This window comes from Rhineura floridana, chromosome 2 (assembly GCF_030035675.1).
Source record: "Rhineura floridana isolate rRhiFlo1 chromosome 2, rRhiFlo1.hap2, whole genome shotgun sequence".
NCBI lineage: Eukaryota > Metazoa > Chordata > Lepidosauria > Squamata > Rhineuridae > Rhineura > Rhineura floridana.
In genome coordinates this window covers 94,754,855-94,780,412 of record NC_084481.1, presented here as the reverse complement: position 1 = coordinate 94,780,412, position 25,558 = coordinate 94,754,855, and the positions used below count along the sequence as shown (strand labels likewise).

General features: G+C 42.6%; 1 protein-coding gene and 1 non-coding gene across 7 annotated transcripts in view; one reads left to right on the top strand and one right to left on the bottom strand.

The window, feature by feature from the left end:
• The window catches only part of SPTB (spectrin beta, erythrocytic), a 167,540-nt gene that overhangs the window by 38,549 nt on the left and 103,433 nt on the right, over window positions 1–25,558 (top strand). For 2 of the 6 annotated variants that reach the window (XM_061609475.1, XM_061609485.1), the window contains exon 2: window positions 24,263–24,461. In XM_061609475.1, the coding sequence (XP_061465459.1) occupies window positions 24,314–24,461 (148 nt within the window). In that variant the 5' untranslated portion in view covers window positions 24,263–24,313. Of the gene's footprint in view, window positions 1–10,647; window positions 10,707–19,449; window positions 19,530–23,251; window positions 23,404–24,262; window positions 24,462–25,558 lie in introns of those variants that run through there. The other 4 variants (XM_061609476.1, XM_061609477.1, XM_061609478.1 and 1 more) reach the window with 4 other exon arrangements.
• Window positions 1,126–1,244, bottom strand: LOC133378672 (5S ribosomal RNA). The gene has a single exon (XR_009761104.1). It is a non-coding gene; the product is annotated as a 5S ribosomal RNA (ribosomal RNA).

Below are 25,558 nucleotides of genomic sequence, written 5' to 3'. Positions count from 1 at the left end.
ACATAATGAGAAGACATGATTCACTAGAAAAGACAATAATGCTGGGAAAAATAGAAGGGAATAGAAAAAGAGGAAGGCCAAACAAGAGATGGATTGATTCCATCAAGGAAGTCACAGACCTGAACTTACAAGATCTGAACAGGGTGGTTTATAACAGATGCTATTGGAGTTTGCCGATCCACAGGGTCACCATAAATTTTAATTTACTTGAAGGCATATAACAACAACAACAAATTAAAGTTCACTTGATATTCTTGCACAATAACCCCCCATGGGCTTTTTGTGATAAGGGAAGTGATGGTAAGATGCACGGGAAAGTGTGGGATAACACTTGCTAGATGCAATGTCATATAATCTCCCTGCAAACAAACTAGAATGAAAGGTCAATAAATAGCCTACATCGTCTAACCTCCCCACAGATTTTGTGCAAATAAATTAGGATGAATGCTGAATAAACAGGTTGTCTGGAAGTGACCATAATCCATCACTACTAATCTGTACCATTGTTCCAACCCCTCCAAAAGTATTTGAGGAAGTAAGAGTTTAGACCACAGCAAGGTGCCACCATGTATTGTATTGCCCCTGTTAATTTGGGGATCCAATAAAGGCTAGTGCATATCATGCCAAGACCTGGCCAATGCACTAACAGTGTTTGGGTTCTACAATCAGAGTTCAAATTTGCTCAGCAGCAACCTAGTGGAACAGAGAGTAAAGCATAACTAACCATAGATTCAAGATTGTCATTGAAATTACTCTGTTTATTGGTGTATAAAGCTTAATGGTATTATGAAATGTCAAGAAAATAAAGCAAACTATAGAAAATAAAATAAATTCCATAATATGAAATCTGTGAGATTTAAAGCGATGTGATATAAATTGCACAGGCTAATTAATGGTATAAACTAATAAATAGCATTGACAGAGCAATCAGAGTAACGTAACCTCCTAACTTCCTCCAGCTAATCTAGTTGTAAAGTACAAGTTCTGAATTTCCTAGCATGTTGTTGTTGTTATATGCCTTCAAGTCGATTACGACTTATGGTGACCCTATGAATCTTTTGGATATATTCATAGGGTTTTCATGGTAAGAGGTATTCAAAGGTGGTTTACCATTGCCTTTCTCTAAGCCTACAGCACCTGGTATTCCCAGGTGGTCTCCCATCCAAGTACTAACCAGGCCTGACCCTGCTTAGCTTGTGAGATCAGATGGGATTGGGTGTGTTCAGGGTAGTACGGCTGTAGCCCTAGCATATTAGATTGTAAAAATTATAGTTACCAATCCTGAGGCAGTAGGCCAGGCCTTATGGCCTTTACCCGGGCGAAGCACATGAAGCAGAGCAGATAGCAAGCATCAGGGAAGAAGAAGGAAGGAAAAAAACACCTGCCCCCCCAGCCCCAAATGGTTTCCAAAACTTGTTATGTTTTCACTTCTGTTTTGGCGTCATGACTGTTTTTCTGCTACTCTTATCAGGCTTCCAAAGTCTTAGCTATCACTGAAATCCAGCACAAGATTCTAAGCAGCTTATATAAAAAGTCAGTGACATCCATCTTCTATCATGGCTGTTCTACTGTGTGCTTTAAACTCACCATAGCTGCTGATTATGCGTGTTTAGCAGGGCCCAGATTAACAGAGGAAAAGGACCATGGCAAGTGTTGGTGCATGAAGCCAGGTTATGTGAGATTGTACAACATCTTTATCGGTCGCGTAGTGTGAACATCATCATGAGCCTTAAGTTACCATTTCCATGCCTTAATTTATTATTTCTATGCCTTTTGAGAGAATGTGTGACTTTGTAAGATCCTTCATTCTTCTCTTTAAATTATAGTTTTTTTTTATTTTAGGATATTTCTTCTAGAGATTTATTTTCATAATACACTTGTCTGTTCCCTGTACTGTGCATTATAGTCTTGATTAACTATGGATACCAAATTGTTCAGGGTGGTTAAAACCAAAAGAGCTTGTGAAGAGTTCCAAAAGCATCTCTCTAAACACATTTAAAATACCCCAAAAAAGAATCATGGGAACTGTAGTTTATGCCTCACAGAGCTATAGTTCCCAGCACCCTTAACAAACAACAGTTCCCAGGATTCTTTGAAGTGGGATGTGCTTTAAATGCATAGTGTGTGTGCAGCCCCCATGAATATGGCAAATGCAATTCCATGTAGACAAGTGTAATGTGATGCACATTGTGGCAAAAAACCTTAAATTTCACATAAATGCTCATGGGGTCTGAACTGGTGGTGACTGACCAGGAACAAGACTTTGGGATCATAGTGGATAACTCAATGAAGAAGATGTCGATCCAGTGTGTGGCAGCTGTGAAAAAGACAAAATCCTTGCTAGGGATCATTAGAAAAAGAATTGAAAATAAAACTGCCAATATCATAATACTATTATGCAAATCGATGGTGCAATTACATTTTTTGGAATACCATGTACAGTTCTGATTGCCTCACCTCAAAAATGAGCTGGAAAAGGTTAAGAAAAGGGCAATCAAAATGATCAAGGAGATGGGGCAGCTCCCGAATGAAGAAAGGTTACAACATTTGGGGCTTTTTAGTTTAGAGAAAAAGTAAGAAAGAGGAGACAGGATAGAGGTGTGTAAAATTATGCATTATGTGGAGAAAGCGGATAGACAAAAGCTTTCCCACCTCTCTCATGATGCTATGTTGGAAGGCTCAGGGCAAACAAAAGAAAGTACTTTTTCACACAGTGTATAGTTAAACTGTGGAATTGACGCACACAAGAAGTAGTGATGGCCACCAGCTTGGATGGCTTTAAAAGAGGATTAGGCAAATTCATGGAGGCTCAAGGCTATGTTCTACCTCCCCTGTCAGAGGCAGTATGCTTCTGAATAACAGTTGCCAGAAACCGCAGGAGGGGAGAGCGCTCTTGTGTTGAGGTCCTGCTTGTTGGCTTCCGATAGGCGTTTGGCTGGTCACTGTGAGATCAGGATGCTGGACTAGATGAGCAATTGGCCTGATCCAGCAGGCTCTTCTTCTGTTCATTTGTGTACCAACTGCTTGTTGGCAGTTTCTGATTAAGCCATTTTCATAAGGTGTGCGTGCTCCAACTGTCAGATAGGGGAGCAGTGCATCTCTGTTGTCCAATAGATAAAAAAAATTCTTTGCAGTACCCTGATCTTTTCATGTTAGTGGTCTATGAATTCTTGACTGCTAAAAACTGAGCTCTCACAGCCTCCAGAATATTTTTTTAAAAGAAACTTTTCATCTATCAACAGTTTTAGAAACAAAACAAGATGGATACGAAAACACTGAACAATCTGCCAAAATAAAACTTGCAACTCATAATCCAGGGCCAGACAAGACTGTTAGTCTGACCATAAGCATTTAGTCTGAGTTTGCAACACACCATGGCTATGGAGTTTTCCTTGTGTAGAACCTTGTATGGGAAGGTATCAGTTCAAGATTTGCACTGCAATCCTATGTATGCTTTAGGGTGACAACAGGGCAAGAGAAGATATTTGCATAAAATGTGCACTTGCTAATTTATATGTATCGATTCAAATTTAGAAATAATCACTCTAATTTAAATAGAAATACAGTTCATGTCACCATAGTGGGGTGGGGAAGACTGTGGTCACGTGGTCTGTGTGCCTGCTGCGTCTACTCTCCAGGCGCTTACTGTTGATGGATTACCTCAAGGCCCTTGCTCTCCCTTCTTATGATTCTGTGTACATGCCATACCTTTAAAGCACATTATGTCCCCCAGAGAATCCTGAGAAGTGTAGTTTACCCTTCTCACAGCTCCAGCTCCCAGCACCCTTAACAAAAGGACAGGTCCCAGGATTATTTGGGGGAAATAATGTGCTTTAAATGTATGATGTGTGTGCAGCCTCTATCTTTGAACCAGACTTGGAACGGGTAGCCTTGAAATAGAAGGTTGTAAAGAAGGATGCATGACCACTGTGGGGTAGTTACAAAGAAGTAAGTTCCACTGTGTTCAATGGAGCCTTCTCCCTACATAGGCTGCAATCAAATACACACTTACCTGGGAGTAAGTCCCACTGAATCCAATAGAGTTTACATCTGAATAGACAAGTGTTGGATTGCAGCCTAAGTGTGTTTGAGATTATAGCCTTAAAGGCATAAGGGAATGGTAAGCATCTCCTTGTTTGAAGGAACCTATATTACTGAGAATTAATATTTTATGTTGAAAATACGTTTGTCTAATCAGCTGCGAGCCAGTGGTTTTTAATTCCTGGAATTAAACTGAAAAGTGCAGTCTTCTAAAGCCAGTCATTGTATTTTGACATGAAGTTATTCTTATTATTTATTTTATTTATTTATTTCTTAAACTTATATACCGCCCGACTAGCAATAGCTCTCTGGGCGGTTAACATAAAATACAACAAAATTACAGAATCTGATACAACAAGCATATAAAAACTACACAATCTAAAACCAAGTTACAAACATTTAACTAAGATTAAAATGCCTCAGAGAAGAGAAAGGTTTTAACTTGGCGCTGAAAAGATGATAGTGTCATAATTAATACCAGTATGCAAAAGTGCTTTATAGGCATTTCCTCTCTTTTAATTTCCACAACCCTGTGAGGCTGTTCTTTTGTTCCACACTACCAGAACTGAAGGTAGGAAATAAGAGCTTATTCCGGACTGCTATGCAGTTTAGGTAGGATTAGTGCAGCCTTTGCCAATCTGATGCTGTCTAGATGTTTGGAACTACAACTCCCATCAGCCCCAGCCAACAGCTGCTCTATTACTCAAGAATTCTAGAACGTGATCAAATGCAGAGTTCTCCTATTACTCTGAAGGATCTCATCCCATGTAATGTACAGTGGTACACAATTACTACTTCTTGTCTTCTTTTGAAGATCATAAGCCTAAGGGGGTTGAACAGGGATTGTGGTTTGTTTTTTAAAAAGAAGCTGCAGTCAGCAAGCTAAGAACAAAGCTTGGGTTCTGATTGTGATTTGTTAAGGCACAAACAAACCTTCATCCTAAATTCGGATGACATGGTAAGCCAAGGTTCATGGTTTGTTGCTTGTGCTAGGGAAGGAGCAAAGTGGGAACAACTGAAAGGTGTGCACTAGCATGCTGCTTGTTTATGGTAAACTATGGTTTACAGCTTACCATGGCATGTGAACGTAGTCATTCTTTCTTAGAACTGGAATTTTTTGGAATTGTTCCAAAGCAACATGTGGCTTACAAGCTAGTCTAGCTATCTCTGGCTTTATTTTTAGAGAGTTAAAATGGTTTAAGAGAGGCATCATTTCCCTTGGTACATGCATTTATTTTGTCTCCCTGTGGCTTCTGGTATGTTTATGAAACAATGCAAAATCTGTTTACAAGAAGCAAAAGTGGAATTAGCATTCGCACCGGAAGCAATTACCATTCTTTCCAAAAGCCTTCAGCTCTCTGATAAAACTATTGTCTAGGTCCAGCCTTTGTTTCATTTCATTATCCTCATAAACAGTTACTGTCCTTGATGATGCTGTGGGATTGGTTTAAGATGTAGCTGTGTAATGGTCTTAGTGATTTGTGCTACTGGTGGTCCTATGACTCAGTTTCTCCATTAATATGAGAAATGACTTTCCTGAATCAAAACAGTTCATAGAGTGCCATGCAAATGAACATTACTGTTGCCTCTGCCATAGTAATATATTTAAATCAAGTGAGGATGATCTTGCTGTGTACATAGTATACACTGCTATTTGTTAAATACATTTCAGAATTAGTTACAATCTTTCTGTGGACTTAAACATTTTTGGCAGTTTGTTTTGGTCAATCTATATTAAGGGCTGACAAGGCAGTTTGTTGTTGTTGTTATGGCCTCTCCCAATTCAGATGTACAGAGAAATAGAGCTGGGTATCATCAGCGTACTGCTGACACCTTACCCCAAATCTCCTGATGACTGCTCCCAAGAGCTTCATATAGATGCTAAACAGCACAGGGGACAAGATGGTACCCTGTGGCACAGCACAACTTCCAGGGGGCCGAAATGCAATAGCCCAATGCTATTCTCTGAAAATGACCCTGGAGATAGGATCGGAACAACTGCAAAGCAGTGCCTCCAATACCCATCTTACCAAGTCGGCCCAGAAGGATATTATGGCCAAGAAGGTCAAGGGTTGAGAGGACACATTGCTGGTCACATCATCACAAGCACCTTGTCTATGTCATCAGGCCACATCAACTGAAACTAGTTAGAAGAAGTTGCAGCAGACGTTGCACTGGACACCTCACTGGGGACTACAGTAGATGTGGATGAGGCATCAAGATTGCTATGGAGGCGAGCAACTTTACCCTCAAAGTGCCTTGCAGACAGTTCACAGTGGGTCTCTGAAGGGTCTAAAACTCCATTTCCTGGAGTTGATGTCAACAGACTCCTGACAATATGGAAAAGCCCCACTGGACAGCTAGTTGAGGATGCGATGGAGGCAGAGAAGTGGGCCTTCTTCTCTGCCACACAGTAGGCCAGGTTATGATGTTTTACTCACGCCCATTCATTCTCACAACACATCTTTCGCCACTTGCACTCTAGCCGTCGTCCAGCCTGTTTCATTGCCCTTAGCTCACTGGTGTACCAGGGTGCAAACTGGGTTCCACAATGCCGGAGAGAGCACTCAGGAGCAACTGTGTCAAGAGCCCAACGCATCTTGCTGTTCCATAGCATGACAAGGGCTTCATTAGGGTCACCTTCTCTATCTACTGGGAACTCCCCCAGGGCATTCAGGAATCCAGTGGATTCCATTAGTTTCCGGGGGTGGACCATCTTAATCTGTCCACCACTCCTGCAGGGGAGCATTGGAACCATAAGTCTAAACTTCACCAGTAAGTGGTCTGACCATGACAATGGGGTAACATCCACCCCCTCAATCTCTAGACCACCCCTTCCCCCATCTGGAGTAAAACCCAAGTCGAGGGTGTGCCCTGCCCTATGCATCGGGCCAGTGACAACTTGAGACAGCCCCATGGTCATCATGGAGACCATGAAGGCCCGAGCTGGAACACTAGAGGCAGCCTCAGCATGGGCGTTGAAATAACCCAATACTATTGTTCTGGGCTCCTCCAGTACCACAGCCAGGACTGCCTCCATCAGCTCAGTCAGAGAAGCTGCCGGGCAGCAGGGTGGATGGTTATACCAGCAGCAGCCCTAGTTTACTGTCTCCTTTGCCCAACACCAGGTGCAGGCCCTCACAGCCACCTCCAAGACAGAGTGGTTTCCTGGTGACAGAGATGGAAGTTCTGTAGACCACAGTAACTCCTCCCCCCCCTCTCTGCAGCTTGTGCTGGTGTTGCACCGAGTATCCAGGTGGGCAAAGCTGGGTCAGATCAACTCCTCCCAGCTCACCCCCCCCAGGTCTTGGAAATGCACACCAAATCGGCACCTTCATCCATGATCAAACCATGAATGAATATGGTCTTATTGTGTACCGATCTGGCGTTAAACAACAACACATACAATGAGGAACCCACCCATGAGAGGAGTGAGAGTGAGGAACAAGGCATTGATAGCCTTGTCCTCATCTTCTATGGTAGTTCACCACCTCCCCATGGCTATACTTCCCTCCACCCATGATCACTGAAATTGGGGTGGCATCACCCATGTTCTTCCTTACTAAGACTCCTCCTAAACACCTGATATGAACCCAACAAGAGCTCACCAACAAAACCTACTTGAACCAATTATCCTAGTAGGCCTCTGAGAGAATTGGGAACAGTCAGACCCACTCAATATTTTTCACACAGGGCATATCTACTCCCCCCCTGTCTCACACCCAGGGACGGCCAGCCTTCTGCCAGTTGCAGACTCTCACTCTGAAGGCATCTGGCAACTTTCTCCTATTGTTCAGTTCACTGCACAGGCTCTCACCCTGTGTAGGAACTACGCATGCGCCATATACCCTCCCCACAAGCAGTCTCCTCTAGATTATTTTTTTTAAAAAATAGAGGGGGTACTGCCTTTACCATCAGGACTCCCCAAGGGGCAATCCCCTTTGGTGGCAACCCTGCCGGTGGCAGACCCACTGCCCAACAGTAGCTGGGCTTTTATACTCCCTGACCCAGCCAGGAGCTGATGCAAGAGGCTGCAAAATTGACTGCAGCCTGTCTCTGGAGTCAGGGTCAGGCAGGGTCCCCCAGTCCTTGCGGCACTTACCAGAGACTTCAGCTGTCTCAAGAGACAGCAACCCAGAGGAGCAAGCAAGCAAGCACCCAGATGCTCAGATACTCACTCCCAGGGCAGGTCTTCTCCAGTCCCCCAGTGCTGCAGCTGCAGTTGTGAACTCTACAGTGTGTGGCTTGGCAGAATGTTTTTTATTGTTATTGAATGCAGAATAAATTTGAACACTGATTTTAGATGAAACCGCAAAAGTTGTGAGTGTTTAATGTCTGTCTGCATTGAGAAATGCATTGAGCTAGAAGAGAGACTTCAGATACCAACATGGAAAAGCCTTCATGCTAATGTGATTGTGTTGATGGTTGTCAAGAGGTGTGGAGGGAGTTTGGTTTCCAGGAATGGCTGACAATTGCTTAAAATAGCAACAGTAAAATCCTATGCTCCAGGGATGTTGAGCCTGCCTCATGCAGTTCAAAAGTTTTATTGAACATCTGTCAAAATAGAAATAGTGCACAAAAATGTTTGCACTTGGCTGGTGTTTTCTTTTCTTTAATGTGATTATATAAAGCAAAGTGATAATCTTGCACAACTGATACCAATACACAAGTTTCATTAGAATCAGTAGGATTAACCTGTTGGTAACTGTGTGCAGGATTGTGGCCAAGAGGAGAAAGCAGCCTTCCGCATTCCATGCCAGTTCTTATGTATGGGAAAGTGGTTGGGAATCTGGGCGCCTCATGTTCTCATCAACTACTCTGAAATGGCTGATGTAGCTGCAGCTTAGACATGGTACGAAAATGGTCAATGTAGAGAATTATGGCCGCAGTATTTGTCATAGAAATAACCTGGGAATGTGTTGCCACAAAGGTAATGATCATTTGGAGGTTGCTGCTGTTAGTATGTATATAAGAGGGGTTATATTTGCCAGTCTTCTGCAACATGGCATTTCTTCCTACCAGTCAGGAGACAGATGGAAGTTATTTGGTTTAGGTTGTCCCCAAAACAGTCATAACTGGTATAATCCATCGGGGTGATTTTCATTGCCTGACAGGCAACCAGGTTTCTTCGACAGAAGAGGAATTAAATTTCTTAGAGATCTCTGATTTCTTTAATATTTTATGAATTAGGTATGTTTCCCTCCACCCTGCTTAGCTCTAGGGACCTCTATAGTGGACTCTGGTCAGCGATGGAGACATATGTATGTAAATCCAGAGGTCCCCATTCAGATTGTGATATGTTAATCAGGATTGTGTCTGGAGTCACAGTGAGAGAAGCAAATGCAAGACAGCACACTTCTACCCACACTTTGGAGCCCCTTGTGCCTGCTTTGCACTTCCAGGTATTTTTGTACAGTGTGCATCTTGTCAGTTTACAGTAGTGTATTGTGCAGATGTTCTGTGTACTGTAATTGTGGCTCAGGTAACAAAAAAGATGTTGACAATCTATTTTTTTTTCTGACAGCTGAGAGTGGTGAAGAGTTGATTGACTTTTACAAAATCTGCTGCAAAGATGTCCTTGAACCTTTCTCATATAGCAATAGTAAAGTGAATACTAGGGTAACAGTAACCACTGGCTGCAAGAGCTCTTGGCAGGATTTACAAGCAAAACACAGAAGAGGCACCACATAATTCCCTCTTCTATAAAATAGAATCTATTTAATAGATGTTCTGAAGAGAGAGGATGGGCAACTCCTTTGTTGAATGGAAGAAATTAAAATGTTGGACTATGCCTCCTGAGATGCCACCGTACACCTTCCCACTTCAGCCTTTCTTTCTCATTCTTTTTTCCTAAAAGGCCAATCCAGGGATGTGAAATCTGTGGCCCTCCAGATGTTGTTGGACTTCAACTCCCATCAGCCCAGACAGCATGGTCATGTATGATGGGAATTGTCCACCAACATCTGGAGGGCCACAAGTTCCCAACCCCTGACATAAACAACTCTTTTACGTGTTACCATTTAATCTTATTTACCTCAAACTTTTTCCCCAGAAAGGTAGATCATCCTTATTATGATGTTTCTGACAATAATTCTGTTGTTCTTGTTGTCACTAGCAACAATGGCCTAAACTTCTTAACTTAAATTTGTTGCAGCGGGTGGAGAGTTGGCATTTAAATGGAATACGAGATCAAGGTGCAAATTACCACTGAGTCACAAAACTTGCTAGGTAGCCTTGGGCAACTTACCATATTGCATCTTAACATACCTCACTGAATTATTGCATGGTAATTGTGCAAGACTTTGCATGCTGAATGATGCTATATGAACTAATAGTGACTTTGTTCCTGCCTATGCTCCACAGGTACATGCTGTGGCTGTAGGGGAAAACTTGATCCTCTTAGAGCTGTTCTGAACCAACAGCTGCTCGCAGACAATTTTAGATATATATGCACACACTTGCTATCTATATCTTTCAAATGACCTGCAGTGGCATGCGCATGCTTCCCCCCACCCTTTCTATCGTGCCAGCCTGCTGAGAGAGAGGAAGAGACTTGGCAGTTGTCATTCATTACTATTTTAGCTAAGCATACGGAGCTGAGAATTCTTTGCAAGAGGCATACCGCAACACTTTACCTAATTCTGGGCTGAGAGAGTGTGTTTGCGGTAAGCAACCTTTCTGGTAGATCATTTTGTGTGCTTGTGCAATTGTAGTTGATCAACAACTGCTGTTTTGAGTGATGCAGTTCTGATCCTCTTCAGTAAGTGTAATGATAACTTTATCGGCCTTGAATGTACCTTGGAAATACTTAGCTCCAGGCAGCGGTCTTTGGTGCTTTCAGCATGGTGTTCAGTACTTAAAATCCTGCTACATTTGAAAGGAACAGCAGGCTAGACTACCTGATCTCAGCTAGAGTTTTCCTTTTTAAATGTTTTAGAGTGAAAACAAATTGCTGCCATGATTTCTCCTGCTCATTTTATCTCTGGTTTGGTAGTGAAGGTATGGCTCTGAAGAAAATGAAGTTTTCAAAGGAGTCTGCAAAGGAGACTGAATGAAAGTTGAGTACTGTGTAGTTAGAATCTGTAGTATGAGTGCCTGTGCCTGTCTGCCTCACAACGTGCCCAGTGTGTAATGGGAGTGAAACAGCTGCATTGCACAGATCCTACTTGTCAGTGATACAGTGGGGACACATTCCACTAGAAACATGGGTTGGAGCCAGCCAGGCACCTGGCATGTGTACTATCCAAAAGAATTGGGCAAGATGTCCAAAAGCAAATATGTGTGGAGGTTTCTTTTGTCCAAAGGATCAAGTGGTTTGTATTTTCTTAAGTGGAACAATGGGTTGTGACAACCTAGTGGATCGAATTACACATTGACCATTCACAGATTTAGACTGTAAAATCAATTTTGTGTTGTTGTTTTTAAACCTTAAGAGCTATACAACTCTGGTCTGGTGTGACAGGAACAGCTTTGTTGGGTTCAAGGAGCAAGTGCTATAAACTTAGGAAGATTATATTGTGATTTTGTATTCTGATACCTCAGTTATAGTAAATCTAGATCCGGAAGAATTCCTCTCCTGCTAGTCACATGTACTCTTGGGTTCTTCCCAACTCCAGCCCTGTGGCACTTGGATTTTCTTTTTTGGTAACCCTACTTCTTCCATGATGATCAGCAGAAAATATCCCCCCCCCAAATTATGCATATGGATGTTGGACACTCCACTGATGGAAGGAAAAAAGGGGGACAGTTTTGTTCACAAAATTCTTCACTCAGGATCCAATGCCTCTTGGATCCTGGGACATTGGGTCCTGAGTAGGGATAGGCAAGACATTTGATTCACCCTGCATTTAAAGCTGAATTTATCAAATCCGCACTTTCCAGAATATGACAACTGAAACACAGCCATCCTTCAAAATTCACACATATCCAAATTTTATGATGCAGTTCTCCAACTAATGTTTATAAAAATTCAGGGGAAAGTGTGCCCAAAATGAATATATTGATGAAAATTAAATTCAAAAATGCATTATATTAGGATAAATTGTCCCAGGTCCCAGGCTGTGGTCTAAAGGCACATAAGGCCAGCACCTTGCTGAAGCTAAGCAGGGTCAGGTCTGGTCGGTACGTGGATGGGAGACCGCTTGGGAACCATATGTAAGCCGCCTTGGGTTTCTATCATGAAAAGAAAGGCGGGGTATAAATGTAATTAATAAATAATAATAAATTGCTTGCAAAAATGTGTGCACTAGTCAAAACTGCATGCAAAAATGTATTTATTAGGAGAATTTCACACTAAAATGCTGAAGAACTTTTATGAGGATTTTTAAAAAGAAATTACAAACCGCTATAGAAATGTGGAGAACCTAAACTGAGATTAGAAAATGAGAAACTGAGAGAACCAAAACTGACAGATTGTTCCATCCCTAATCCTGAGTGAAGCTTGGTGTACTTAGTGAAACATTTTTGGAAACACCTAATTTAATTAACACTAATTAATTAAATTAATTTAATATTGCAGGAAGCGCTCCCAATGTGCATTATACTTCAGTATGTTGCCTGTGACAAGTAGTCACGAATTACTGCTATCAATATCTGCACATGGATGCACATGGGTGGGGTTAGAGGAGAGACTAGACCAGGCACAAAACCCCAGATATCTCCACTGGGTTAAGTTACAAGGAGTTATGCCTTATGTGGGTGTGGCTCAGTTCTTCACCAGACTTCTACAATTCTTGATAATCTTTTCCTTCGGCTGGATAGGTTTTTCAGAGAGTTGAAGGTGTTTAAAAGGGGGATTGATGCTCATTTCATTTTCACTTCTGCTAAACAGGTTTTGCAGGTTTTTATATTCTTTCAAAATGTGATTGACCATAGGTAACAATAGGATAAAACAAACAACGCCTCTCTCAAGCCATCCAGTTTTCTTAAATACTGTTGCCTCGCTCTAGCCTGAGAATTGCAAGGTTCATGCAGTCATTCTCTCACATGCTCTATACTTCCTACAAAATATTAAAATCATTTGAAACTTATTGTGAACTCTCTCTAGATTAGGGTTGCCAGGTTCATGGCCTGAGACTGATCCTGTATCTTTAGGAGAAGAGAAAGTAAGCCAAGTGCAGGTGTTCTTGCAACCCTGTAATGGGAAAAACCACAAGGTGGAATTCTCTCTTCCCCCTGCACAACTTTTAAAGATACAGAAGACCTCTTGGAGGCCGGGCCTGGCAACCGAGAGGACTTCTGTATCTTTAAAAGTTGTGCAGTGGGAAGGGAGAATTCCATCTTGTGGTTTTTCCCATTACAGGGTTGCAAGAACACCTGCACTTGGCTGACTTTCTTGGCTCCTAAAGATATAGGATCAGTCTCAGGCTCTGAGCCTGGCAACCCTAGTTAGATTATATTGAGCATTTGTTCTTGCTTGTGGGGTTTTCATGTGTGTTTCCATTAGTCATTTGTTAATGCCACACTTTTCAGTACATTTCCCATCACTTTCCAAGCTGCAAACAGTTTGATTCTTTTTTAAAGTGAATTTGTTGCACAGGGGTGACAGAGCCCTTTAATCCACTTTAACTGTGCAAACCTAAAGTTCCACTATGTGGTTGAATCCCTCCCCTAAAATAGTGGCAGCCTGGAGGCACCTTAGCTCTTCTTCAGGTAGAGCCCATTTGGCCCCTGAGGCCATTTCAGCCAAGTCACACCCACCTGTCCTACATCTGATGTCATATATGAAATCAGGTGAGGAACACGTAATGGCCTAGCTCAGCCGAAAGAGGGTCAGCTTGATTGGCTGTGCCTGCAATGCTCTGTGCAATGTGTGCCACAAGACCCAACCATCTCTTGCAGATTGCCTGGTTTTGTGTGAAATCCCTTGCAAAGTGCTCCACAAAACCCATGTGGGGAAAAATGGTCAGCTGACATCATTGTGATGTCAGGCCATTGATCATGATCATGTCCACCTCTCAAACTTTGCCTATAAGGGGTGGGGGAGATAACTATCTGGGCTGCTGACCAGATACAGTTCCTTACCCATGCTCTAGTTTTATAAGGAGGTCTCTTAGCCCAGCCCTCCATCTGTAATAATAGAATTATAATACTGGCCCGGTATTGTAATTGTTATTTGGATTGTTATTTGGGTCAACATCCCCAGATAGTACTAAGTTCCAGGCAGCTTGTTGCATTCTCTAGCCAGGTTTCCTTCCTTCCTTCCTTCAATACCAGTGGAGGCTCTGAAAATCACTGCTCATAGAGCTCTGATAAATTGCTGTGGAGACAACAAACTTCTTTCCTAGTGCGCAGGTGGCTGTTTTGTCCTACATTTCATCCTCGCTCATTTCCTGTTCAGAGCTGCAGTAGGGTCCTGTTTCAGTGATCATGGAAGCAATTCAAGCACACCGAAATATCTGAACACTTGGGTATCCTCTGATGACAGGAATGTTGGAGCTGGGTTGGTATTATTAGAATAGTGTTTGGCACGGCAGTTAGAGCAGGGAGTGTGCTTGCTAGATAGCTCTGTGCCCAGGCCAAAGGCATTAACATGCTTGAAGGTCTGCAAATGGGGAAAAAAGACTGGAGAGAAAGTACATAAGACAGCAGAAAAGGTGTGAACTTTTAGATGATGAAGTTGGCTATAAAAGTCTCCATCTGGTGGGAATTTTTGTCCTTTCAATGAGACAGAAAATCTCCACTTCAGAGGACATGGTCTAGAAAAGTGATTACGTCTAAACAGGAAGGCACAGCTCAACAGCAGGGACCAGCTGCCTACATATAACTGCTGACCAGACAAGAGAATCTTGCAAAAATAACTTACTGTCTACACATTTTTCCACACTTATACATCTGCCTATGTGTCCACTTTCTCCTCCTGGACCCACTTTGGTGATGTGGGAAGTGATGGAGAAGGTAAAAGTCTGTTTAATCTTCAGCCTATTGTCTAGGAGAAAGATGCCACCCAACCCTTCACCTTTAAAGTTACAGTGAGGAAAACCACAGTAAAGTGCCTTCGGACAATAGTGTAAGTCTGGCTTAAATGTATTTGTGTCATCAGCAGCCGTCTCCTCCCCCTCTTCCTCCTCATCTTCAAATGCTTACAATTCTCACCACTATGAAGTGACAGGGAATTGCTGAGCCTTTTGTGACCCTTGCCTCAGACTGAGTCTTCAGAAGAGTTCTGGTCAAAAGGAAATGACTGTCATGGGTAACAACAAGGGATAATTATATGTGTAATAGTCCCAGGCTATTGTAGGCCCAGCCTCTAAATTTATAGGCCCTCGTTTCTTTCCCCCAAACATAAATATATAGGATAGGTTGAAATAAATCAGTGCATAAAAATGTATGCACCACCCTATAGTGTTAGAACAGCTTACATTTTATTGTACTGTATATGAGGTCTGGCTGTGGGAAATACACAGAGTGACTGTCAAACAAATTTGACATCTACCACTTAGTGCTTTTGAGCCTCTTCCAGCTGCTGATGTGAATGTGCAAAAGACAAATGCAGTTTTAAATGTGAGTGCAGGTTTTAAAATTGATAGATTACTAATGCAGGAAGGTAGATTAACAATTTTATTTCAACCTCCCTGAATTTTTGGGTCACTTGTGAAAAAATACTTTCTGTTCTTTAGTCCTCCACCCATCATCCGCTATTTCCCTCACAGAATGGTATGTATTCAGGAACAGTGTTTTTCACATTTTAACCTATTATTCCTGTACAGAAGTGCCTCCTCATGTCCCTTTTAACAGCTACATTACCCAGTTCTTCCTCCTCTTCCATGACCGTGTTTCATACTATTTTTCATGCTATTATGAATGCTATACTATGCTTCATAGTATTTCCTTCAGTGTTTCTTCCCTCTCCCTAGTCTTTAGTGAAACTTAACAACCAATTTCACTAGCATTTCTTTCTTCCAAGATGATTGGACTAGCATTTTTCTCCAAGAAGATGAGAAGCCCATAAGGCTTTTCCAGACTGTATTCCTTTCAGGGATGACCTGAGGGAGGGTTGTAGGAAATCTACTTGGGTATAGATTTATATTTTCTGGAGAGAAGTTGAAGGAAATTACACTGGTGAAATCAAGTAGGTAATAGAGAAGGAAATGGCGGGGGGGGCAGGTAATGTAGAAAAAAGAAATATAGTGTGTCAAACTGTAGCAATGACAAGACATGGTAGTATTGCAGTCTGGCCAAAGGGCAGTATGGGTAAACATCTGGGAGAGGCAAGTAACTGAAACATATTTTGCTAGAGGGAGTAGGATGACATTGAAAGTGGGAGAATTATGCCTCTAAGTGGTGGTAATGCATCTTATCTGAAAGAGAGATTCCCAAGTGATTGTGACAGTACTGTAATATGCCTGTGCTAGATTATGCAATTTCAACCTAAATATGTATACCAGGGGTGGGGAAGCTGTTGCTTTCAAGATGTTGTTGGAGTCCAACTCCCATCAGCCCCAGCCAGCATGCCCAATGGTCAGATATGATGGGAGTTATAGTCCCAACAACAGCTGGAGAACCACAAGTTCCCCACCCCTGATATATGCGCTGTGGCATGGCATGAGTGTGCATTGCCAAGTAGGTTAAATCAATAGAGGCTGCAGAGAGCAACTTTGGGACATTGGAGCTGGAGTGGGAGAAGACAGCAGTGGATGTAGGACAGGGTAGTTGTCCACAGTGGGACTTGAGCAGGGCATGACTCTTGCCTTGAGCAGCTTGTAGGAATGAAAATAAAGGCAAACTTTATCCATTACACAGAGAGTCTTACATATTCTTGATGTTTGTTGCGTATTTGGCTAGTAAACAGATAAAACAGGGAAAATTTAATATCATAGACTGCCCTCAGTCTGACTATACAGTGGCTGTATACTATGACCAGAGTGGATTTTTTACATTCCGCAATGTTAAATTGAAAATACCCCCCATGCCATTCTGATGCTTCCCATAAGCTCATTTCAAAACAAAACCTTACAAAATGTATAGTCCTGAACTCGGAAACACTTGCTTAACAACCCCCTAAATTTTCATGGCAATACACAAAACAGTCAGAGAGAATAGAGAGTTCAAAGTCTAAAAAGAGAGAAAAAAACTCCAGAGCCCTTTTGGACTTTTTTCTGTCAGAGTTCTCATAATCTGTTGAAATTCATTAAAAATCAGCCATGTTCACAGAGTACCTGTAGTCCTATTACTGATCTTGCCCAATACTCTGACCTTCATCTTCTGCCGTTTAAAAGTTAAAAAAATGCCTGGCTGAAAGAAATTTTGGCTTGAACTCAATGATAGTGTTGGGCATGCTCAGTAAGAACCAACTGTCAGTGTTCTAAAAGCCAGACTCAACAGCTGCTTGGCTTGGCTTGGCTAATTAGGGGGCCACACCCACACCAGACTTTGATTTCATGTGAGGGAGTCATAGCTTCTCCTAAAGAATCCTGGGAAGTGTAGTTTGTGAAGGGTGCTGAGAGGAGTCTCCTATTCCCCTGGCAGAGCTCCAGTGGCCAGAGTGGTTTAACAGTCAGCCACTCTGATTGAAGGTGTGTGAGGGGAAGAGGGGGTCTCCTAGCAACTCTCAGCACCCTTCACTAACTATACTTCCCAGGATTCTTTGAGGAGACCTGACCTCCTCTCTGAGATATTGTACTGCCCTAGAAATTAGTAAAAATGCAAACACAATTTGAGTTGGTCTTTCACAGTCCAGTCCACTTCCTGTGTAGCTTGGAAGAATTTGGTAACATGTGCCTCTGAGCATATGGTGAGTGGTGGCAACACCTGCAGTCAGCCCAAATAACAGAAACAAGATGTGCTGTGCTGATCTTGTTTTAGCAGGGAGGAAGCAACAATATTAAAACAGTTGATATAGTTCAGATAGTCACTTTAAATATGTTTGATTTACTTTGCAAATTTAGAGAAGTTTCCTATTTCTGTGAATATGTGAACTACAGCAACACTTTGCAACACTAAAAAAAAAACTCCAAAAACAACTGTGGAATAAGTTCTGCAGAATAGTTTCCAATGGACATGAGGAGTGTCTCAGTTTGCACAAGATAAAACAGTAGGAGGTGAAACATATTGTAGCAAAATTCTACAGGTGCTCTATGTTTTTAATTGACCGTGCCTACCTTTCCTTAAGTGAAGTGGTTCAAGCATAGCAGGCTGAAAACATGCATCTTGGGAAGGCCAAGTTTTTTTTCCCAACAGCTAGAGTTATTGCTTAAGTAGCAACATATTGTAATCTGTCTGATTTTACATCAAACTGAAGTTTCAGATTCAACTGTGAATGCGCCCAAAATAGAAATAGAGCATAACCTCCAATTTGAAACACAAAGGGCTATCTTCAGCATCATGTGACATCGACCAATAAAAAGGCTTTGAAATTAATAAAAATAAATTCCACACAGATTTCTAAGAACAATAATGAGAAAAACATAATTTTCTAGGTTAGATTCTCTGTAGAAACAGTAGTAGCACAGAAAAGAAGCAAAGTAAGAAGAACACCAGCAAACATACAAAAATGTAATTCTCCATCTTTGAAGATGGCTGGTGTTGCCACCAGTTACCATATGCCGTGAGGCACATGTTACCAAATTCTTCCAAGCTACACAGGAAGTGGATTGGTCTGTGAAAGGCCAACCCAAATTGTGTTTGCATTTTGATAAATTTGTAGGGCAGTACAATATCTCAGAGAGGAGGTCAGGTCTCCTGCTCCCCTGGTGCATTCACTGTGGAAAAAATGGGGAAAATGCATTCACTATAGCTGCCCAATTTCCCTGCTTTTTAAAATTTGATAGCAATATCTGTTGGCTATAGGTACATTCTTAAACTGCAAGGTTTTTTGCCTATTAGTGAATATATTTGGAATGTGAGACTTGTCTGGTAAATAGTGAAAAAAACTCTTGTCACACCAGCCGAATTTCTGAGTCTCTTGGCCATGCTTTCAGTAATCATTGATCAGAATTGCACTTACTAAATTGTGTGAGACATTAAATTCTTATTAAACACAGACTCTTAGCCATAATTCCAAATTTAGCTTTCCTGGGCCAATTTCTCTGCTTAAAAAGTTCCAAACAATTAAATGTGTGCCATTGTGTTCTGCAAAGCCCTTGGCTCAAAGCCCCATGAAGGAAAAAGATGCAGTCAGAGGAAAGTGAAACACAGTTAAGACTCACTGAAATCAGAAAGAAATGATTTTATGCTGATTTCAGTGGAAATTAGGCATTGACTAGATTGCATTAGTTGGGTTTGGATAGAAATCAGCCAGATTAGTTTAGTTTAGTTAAATTTATTTATCACTTCCCATAACCAAAGGACATTCCAAAGTGACTTACAAAGAAAATAAAATCAAAAATACAATTTTGGACAAAGTATGCAATAAAATATTAGATTATACAATTTCTGTTCTGTGTCCCATTTTTCCTCAATAAATCACAGATGTAATTTAATACTGAAGAAACAACAGTACCGAGAGAGAGAGACCTTCAATAACAACTTGCAGTGCCACTTTAGCATTGGTGAGTGTTTTTTTAAAAAAGTCCTAACAGAAATGTTTGGCGCAGGACAGCAAGCTTTACAAATGTTTCAGGAAGGAGGAATACAAGTAAGTTTTGAGTATGGCCATTCTCCTGTAGAAGGCATTGTATAGATGATAATACAGTAAGGTCAGGTCAGCTTCAACACAGTAGTAGGTTGTGGGGAGGCAGGAATTTCTTGAACTGCCCCCAAGTGCTACCATGCTCTGACTGTAACAGCAGCCATAAATAAAGAGCTTAAGGGTCATAAAATTGCATCTCTTCCCCAAAATGTTCAGTTTAATTTGGCAATGCATAATAAAAAACATATTGCCCAACTTGGTTGATTACAGATGCCAGAGCAGGTATTTCTGTCTGAGTCTTTCAGGTAGTAGTCAGTGCCTCTTTTTGAAGGAGAATGCAGTGCCAACGCCTTGAAAGGAGATGGTAATCCAGCTCCTCTGGAGAAATATGTGGTAGTGAGGGGAACCAAATCTGGCACTCAGTGAGCATAATAACTGTTGCCTGTTATTGAATGTGCCTTTTCTAGACAACCTGTTTTAATGTGTTGTGGCATCTCTATTCCATATATTTCTGGATGAAACTGCTTTTAAAGATTGTTTTCAGTCTGGCTTTATGCCAGGTTTTAGAGTAAAAACTGTCTTGGTTGCATTAGTGCAGGGGTGGCCAATGTGATGCCTTCCGGATGTTGTTGGACTCAGACTCCCATTGTCCATGACCTTGGATATTCCAGCAATAGTGCTGTAGTCCAACAATATGTGGAGGGCACCAGGATGGTGGTGGACAGATTAAGATGGTCTTCCCCATAAAACTAATGGAATGATTCCTGAACACTCTGGGGGAGTTCCCAGTGAATAGAGCAGATGACCCTGTTGAAGTCCTGTCACGCTGTGGAACAATGAGGCACATCAGGCTCTTGAAACGGTTGCTCCTGAGTGACCTCTCTGGCATTTTGGAGCCTGATTTGCACCTTGATACACCTGTGAACTTAGGGCAATGAAACAGGCTGGACAACGGCTAGAGTGCAAGTGGTGAAAGATGTGCTGTGAGGCTGATCAGGCACGAATGAAACATCATAACCGTGCCCACTGTGTGGCGGTGAGGGCGAAGAAGAAAGCCTCCTTCTCTGCCTCCATTGCATCCTCAAGTAGCTGTCCAGTGGAGCTTTTTTGTATTGTCAGGGGTCTGATAACACTCCAGAAAATGTTTTAGACCCTTTGGAAGTCCACTGTGAGTTGTTTGCAAGGCAGTTTGAGGGCAAAGTTGTCTGCATCTATAGCAATCTTGATGTCCCATCTACTATAGTCCTCCGTGAGGTATCCAGTGCAATGTCTGTCTCAACTTCTTAGGATCGGTTTCATTTGTTGTAGACTTATGACATGAACAAGGTGCTTGCGATGATGCAGCCAGCAACGTGTCCTCTCGACCCTTTTCCTTCTTGACTTATTAAAACTTGCCGAGGGGGTATGACCGAATGGATCGAAGGTGTGGTGGATGCATCTTTGTCATAGAGAGTGGTCCCAGTTGCCCTGAAAGAGGTGGTGATTTGACCGCTCCTGAAAAAGCCTACCCTGGACCAACTGGCCTTGGTCACCTTGATGGATGACTTTTATTAGGAGAACAGGGGGAGTGCTGATAGCCCCTTATTCTTACTTGATCTCTCAGTAGCTTTTGATACCATTGACCATGGTATCCTTCTGAGCCGGCTTGGTGAGATGGGTGTCGGTGGCACTGTTTTACAGTGCTTCTGATCCTATTTGTTTTCACACAATAGCATTGTTGTTTGGCTACCTGGCAGTTGTGCTGTGCGGTGCCGCAAGGAACCATCTTGTCCCCCATGCTGTTTAACATCTATATCAAGCCCTTGGGAGTGGTCATCAGGAGATTTGGGGTGAGGTGTCAGCAGTACACTGATGATACCCAGCTCTATTTCTCGGTAACATCTGAATCGGGAGAGGCCGTACAAGCCCTGGACCAGTGCCTGGACTCAGTGGTGAGCTGGATAAGGGCCAGTAAACTAAGTCTGAATCCTAGCAAGATAGAGGTGCTGTGAGTTGGTGGTTCCTGAGTTTGGATAATTGGTCAATTACCTGCTTTGGATGGGGTCGTACTCCCTCTGAAAGAGCAGGTCTGTAGTCTGGGGGTGCTCTTGGATCCATCTTTGTCAGTAGAGGCCTAGGTGACCTCAGTGGCTAGGAATGCCTTTTACCAGCTTTGGCTGGTAAGACAGCTGTGGCTGTTTCTGAACTGGGATAGCCTGACCTCTGTTGTCCACACACTGGTAACCTCCAGGCTGGATTACTGTAATGCACTCTATGTGGGCCTGCCCTTGAAGTTGGTCTGGAAGCTGCAGCTGGTGCAAAATGCAGCAGCACAACTGCTCACTGGAGCAGGGTATTGGCAACATGTTACCCTGCTACTGAAAGAATTGCACTGGCTGCCCATTACCTTCTGGCCAAGTTCAAGGTTCTAGTTTTGCTGGTACAAAGCCCTGAAAGATCGTCTTACCTGTTATATACCTAGTCGATCACTGTGCTGTGCAAGTGAAGGCCTCCTGCAGATACCATCTTATCAGGAGGTCCACTCCGCTCAACATAAGAAGTGGACCTTTAGTGTTATGGCACTAACACTGTGGAAATCCCTCCCCTTAAATATTAGACAGGCACCATCTCTGTTATCTTTTTGGTGCCTATTGAAGACCTTCCTCTTTCAACAAGCCTTTTAAGTAGAGGCCTTATCCCAGTCTGCATCTGTGCTGGAATTGCTTTTTAAGATGTTTTTGAAGTTGTTTTAAAAAATGTTTTAAAGATGTTTTGTTTTAATGCTTTTAAAGTCGTGTTGTTTTAATATGTTTTAATATGTTTTAAAGTCTTTTGTCTTTAAGATGTTTCAGAGTATTTTTAGTGTTTTTGTTTGCCCCCCTGGGCTCCCTCTGGGAGGAAGGGCAAGATATACATTTGATAAATAAATAAATATATAATGAATAAATAAATAGTGAGTGACTAACATCAGGAGATGGGTAGAATGAGTATGACCTTGTTGGTCCTTCTGGACTTCTTAGTAGCTTTCAATATAACATGTTATCATTCTGGAACAACTTGTGGTGATAGGAACAGGAGTAGGAAGCATAGTCTTGCACCAGTTCTGGTCACTTTGGAGGATTGATTCCAGAAGATGGGATCTCCCAGCCTTTGACATTCAGAGGGTCACAGGATTCCAACCTGTCCCCCTTGCTTTTCAATATCTACATGAAACCACAGGGAGAGATCATCCAGAAGTTTAGACTGAAGTGTCACCAGTGTGCTGATGGCAAGCAGCTCTACCTTTCATTTCTGTCTTCAGATCCCAGAGAGGCAAAGGGAATGACAAACTTGAGGAATTAATCTGGGTGAACAAACTCACTGAAAATAAGGTAGAGGTGCTGTTGATCACAGGCTCTGTTCATCTGGGTGAGGACAATCAATGTGGTTACATTTCAGGGGAAGGGCCGTAGCTCAGTGGTAGAGCATCTGCTTTGCATGCAGAAGGCCCCATGTTCAATTCCCAGCATTTCCAGGTAGGGTTGGGAATGTACCTAGCCTGGAATCTTGGAGAGCTCCTGCCAGTCAGCTTAGACTAATGATCTGATTCAGTATAAGGCAGCTTCCTATGTGCCTACACTTCCCTATGTCCTTACCACTCCTTCCTGGTTTTCCCACTTGTAGCCTCTGTGCCCTTGCTTCATAGGGAACAGAATGAACATTTCTCCATTCATTTGTCTGGAGCAGGGTAAGGGGGCTGAACCAGGGAAATCCCTTCAGGAGGATAACAGTTCCTACCCTTGGCTACAACACAATATTGCAGAGTGCATTGCATTGTGAGTACATTAATGTTTAAATTTTGTTTACAGTTGCAACATCGCTTGAACCAAACTTGACTAGCTGCATGCATCATTTGATTCTATCCTTCTGCTCTCTTAAGAGGCTGAAGAAGCCAGACAGGATTCATGCTATGGCTTGTTCCCACAAAAAAGTAGTAGAGAAAATGTGCATTTTCAGAAAGAGAGAGCACTGTGGTGTTATCTAGTCCTTCTAGCCTCAAGAAGTGCCTCACCAATGGAAGTAGGTGATAAATGGCACCCAGCAAAATGTTCACGCACACATTAAAAAATACAAACAAACCACCCACACAATGTGTTTCAGTACGTCCACAGTTGGGTAACATCCACTTTTATGTTAGTTTTTTCCCATTACTGCATTATCCACAGATTGGGAAAATCCAAATTAAATGGGGGGAAAGTGTGGACTTGCCATTTGTATGAGGTCATGTGGATGATGCAAAAAACATGTGCGTTTGGGATGCATTGAGTCCACTTTATACTACTATGTGTACACAGCCTGAGACTAGCATAATGTTTTTCAGCCTCCTGTAAGCTCCGCACAAGGGCAGTCTGTGCTATGGGAAATACAATCTTCCTATAAGTTATACCTCCACCTACTGGGCACAGTTAACACTGATGCATTTAAATATCCTGCTGGTGGCTGCTGCAATATTTCGTAACGTGTAGAAGTCGGGAGTTAGAAAAATATATAAATGGCAATCATGGCTTGCAGTTTCCTTAAATTACTTTGAGGTGTTTTGTTTTGCTTTTTGCTACGTGCGTGTGTTTTGATGGCAGTTGGAGCTTAAAAACACATTTCCTGGGAAAGGTAACACTTTGCTTTGCTTCCCTTCAGGGATCTTTTCATGTCAACTAAAACAAGTACAGCAGCAAAACATCCAGAATTATGACATCGGCCACTGATTTTGATCACTTGGAGATTCAGCAGCAGTACAGCCGGATCAACGCTCGTTGGGAAGCCTCTGATGATGAGCTGGACAATGACAACAGTTCTGCCAGGCTCTTTGAGAGATCCCGGATCAAAGCTTTGGCAGGTACACACTGCATTACCTCATGGAGACATTTGATTATATGATGATCCTTAACTTTTCTCTCCTCGTTGGGCAATAGCACATGTTGGTGGGAGCTGTTATTTGCTGCTTTTCCTTCATTTTTCAGACAGCAGTCTTAAGAGCTTTACACAACCTCCAGCTCACCAAGCCATACACTATGCACCAGCCTTGAATTGTAGCCCACCAAGATCTTCAAAAGCTCTCTGTTTTTGTAATCCCAGGCAGACATGCAAAGCAAGAGCTTTGTTAAGATCGTGACAGCCTGCTGTACATGGTCTGATAGGCTGCATTTGCCTTGGTGGGTCATATCTAGAGTTGCCTTACGGCCTAATATTATTTTAGGTGATGATCATCTGATTGTTCACCACTGAACATCATAGGCTAGTGTTGGAGAATCTTAGAGGCTTCAGTGCAGCCTTACAAATAAGTACAGAGACCACACATCCTGTGCTGTGACTATTTGCCCCTCTCCCCCTTCTCCCATCCATCTTTGCCTGCTGCTACTACCATATATGAAAGCACTGTCTTAGAGATAGTGGGGAGAGAGCACACACACATAAATAGCAATACAGGAAACTGCTATTTTTCTCCCACTGGGAAATAGCTGAGCACTATAATAGCTGCTAGGCTCTGGATGCACGTATATAGTATACCTTACCCACTGAACTGCGTAACTTTTCAGGGCCGGATTATCCATTAGGCTTAGTAGGCTGAAGCCTAGGGGCCCGGAGCTCTTAGGGGCCCGTGCGGCACTGGCCCGAGGGGCCCTGGAAGAGGGCCCTCCGCTCTCCTTCCACGATCTGCGGAAGCAGGACAGGAGCCGCAGATCGCGGGACAAGAGCTTCTGAACCGCCCGCCATCCCCCCGCTTCACTTACCTTTTTCTCCACTGTTTTTTGCAGTTTGCCATCATTCAAGATGGCGGCCAAGGTTTCCCTAAGGGGCTGAAGCCTCTGTCGCCATCTTGGTTGATGGCACACATGCGTGCCTAAGAAGAGAAGGGGCCCCAAACACCGATCAGCCTAGGGGCCCTCCTCAGCTTAATCCAGCCCTGCTTTGGGTGTGACAGAGCCATGTGAA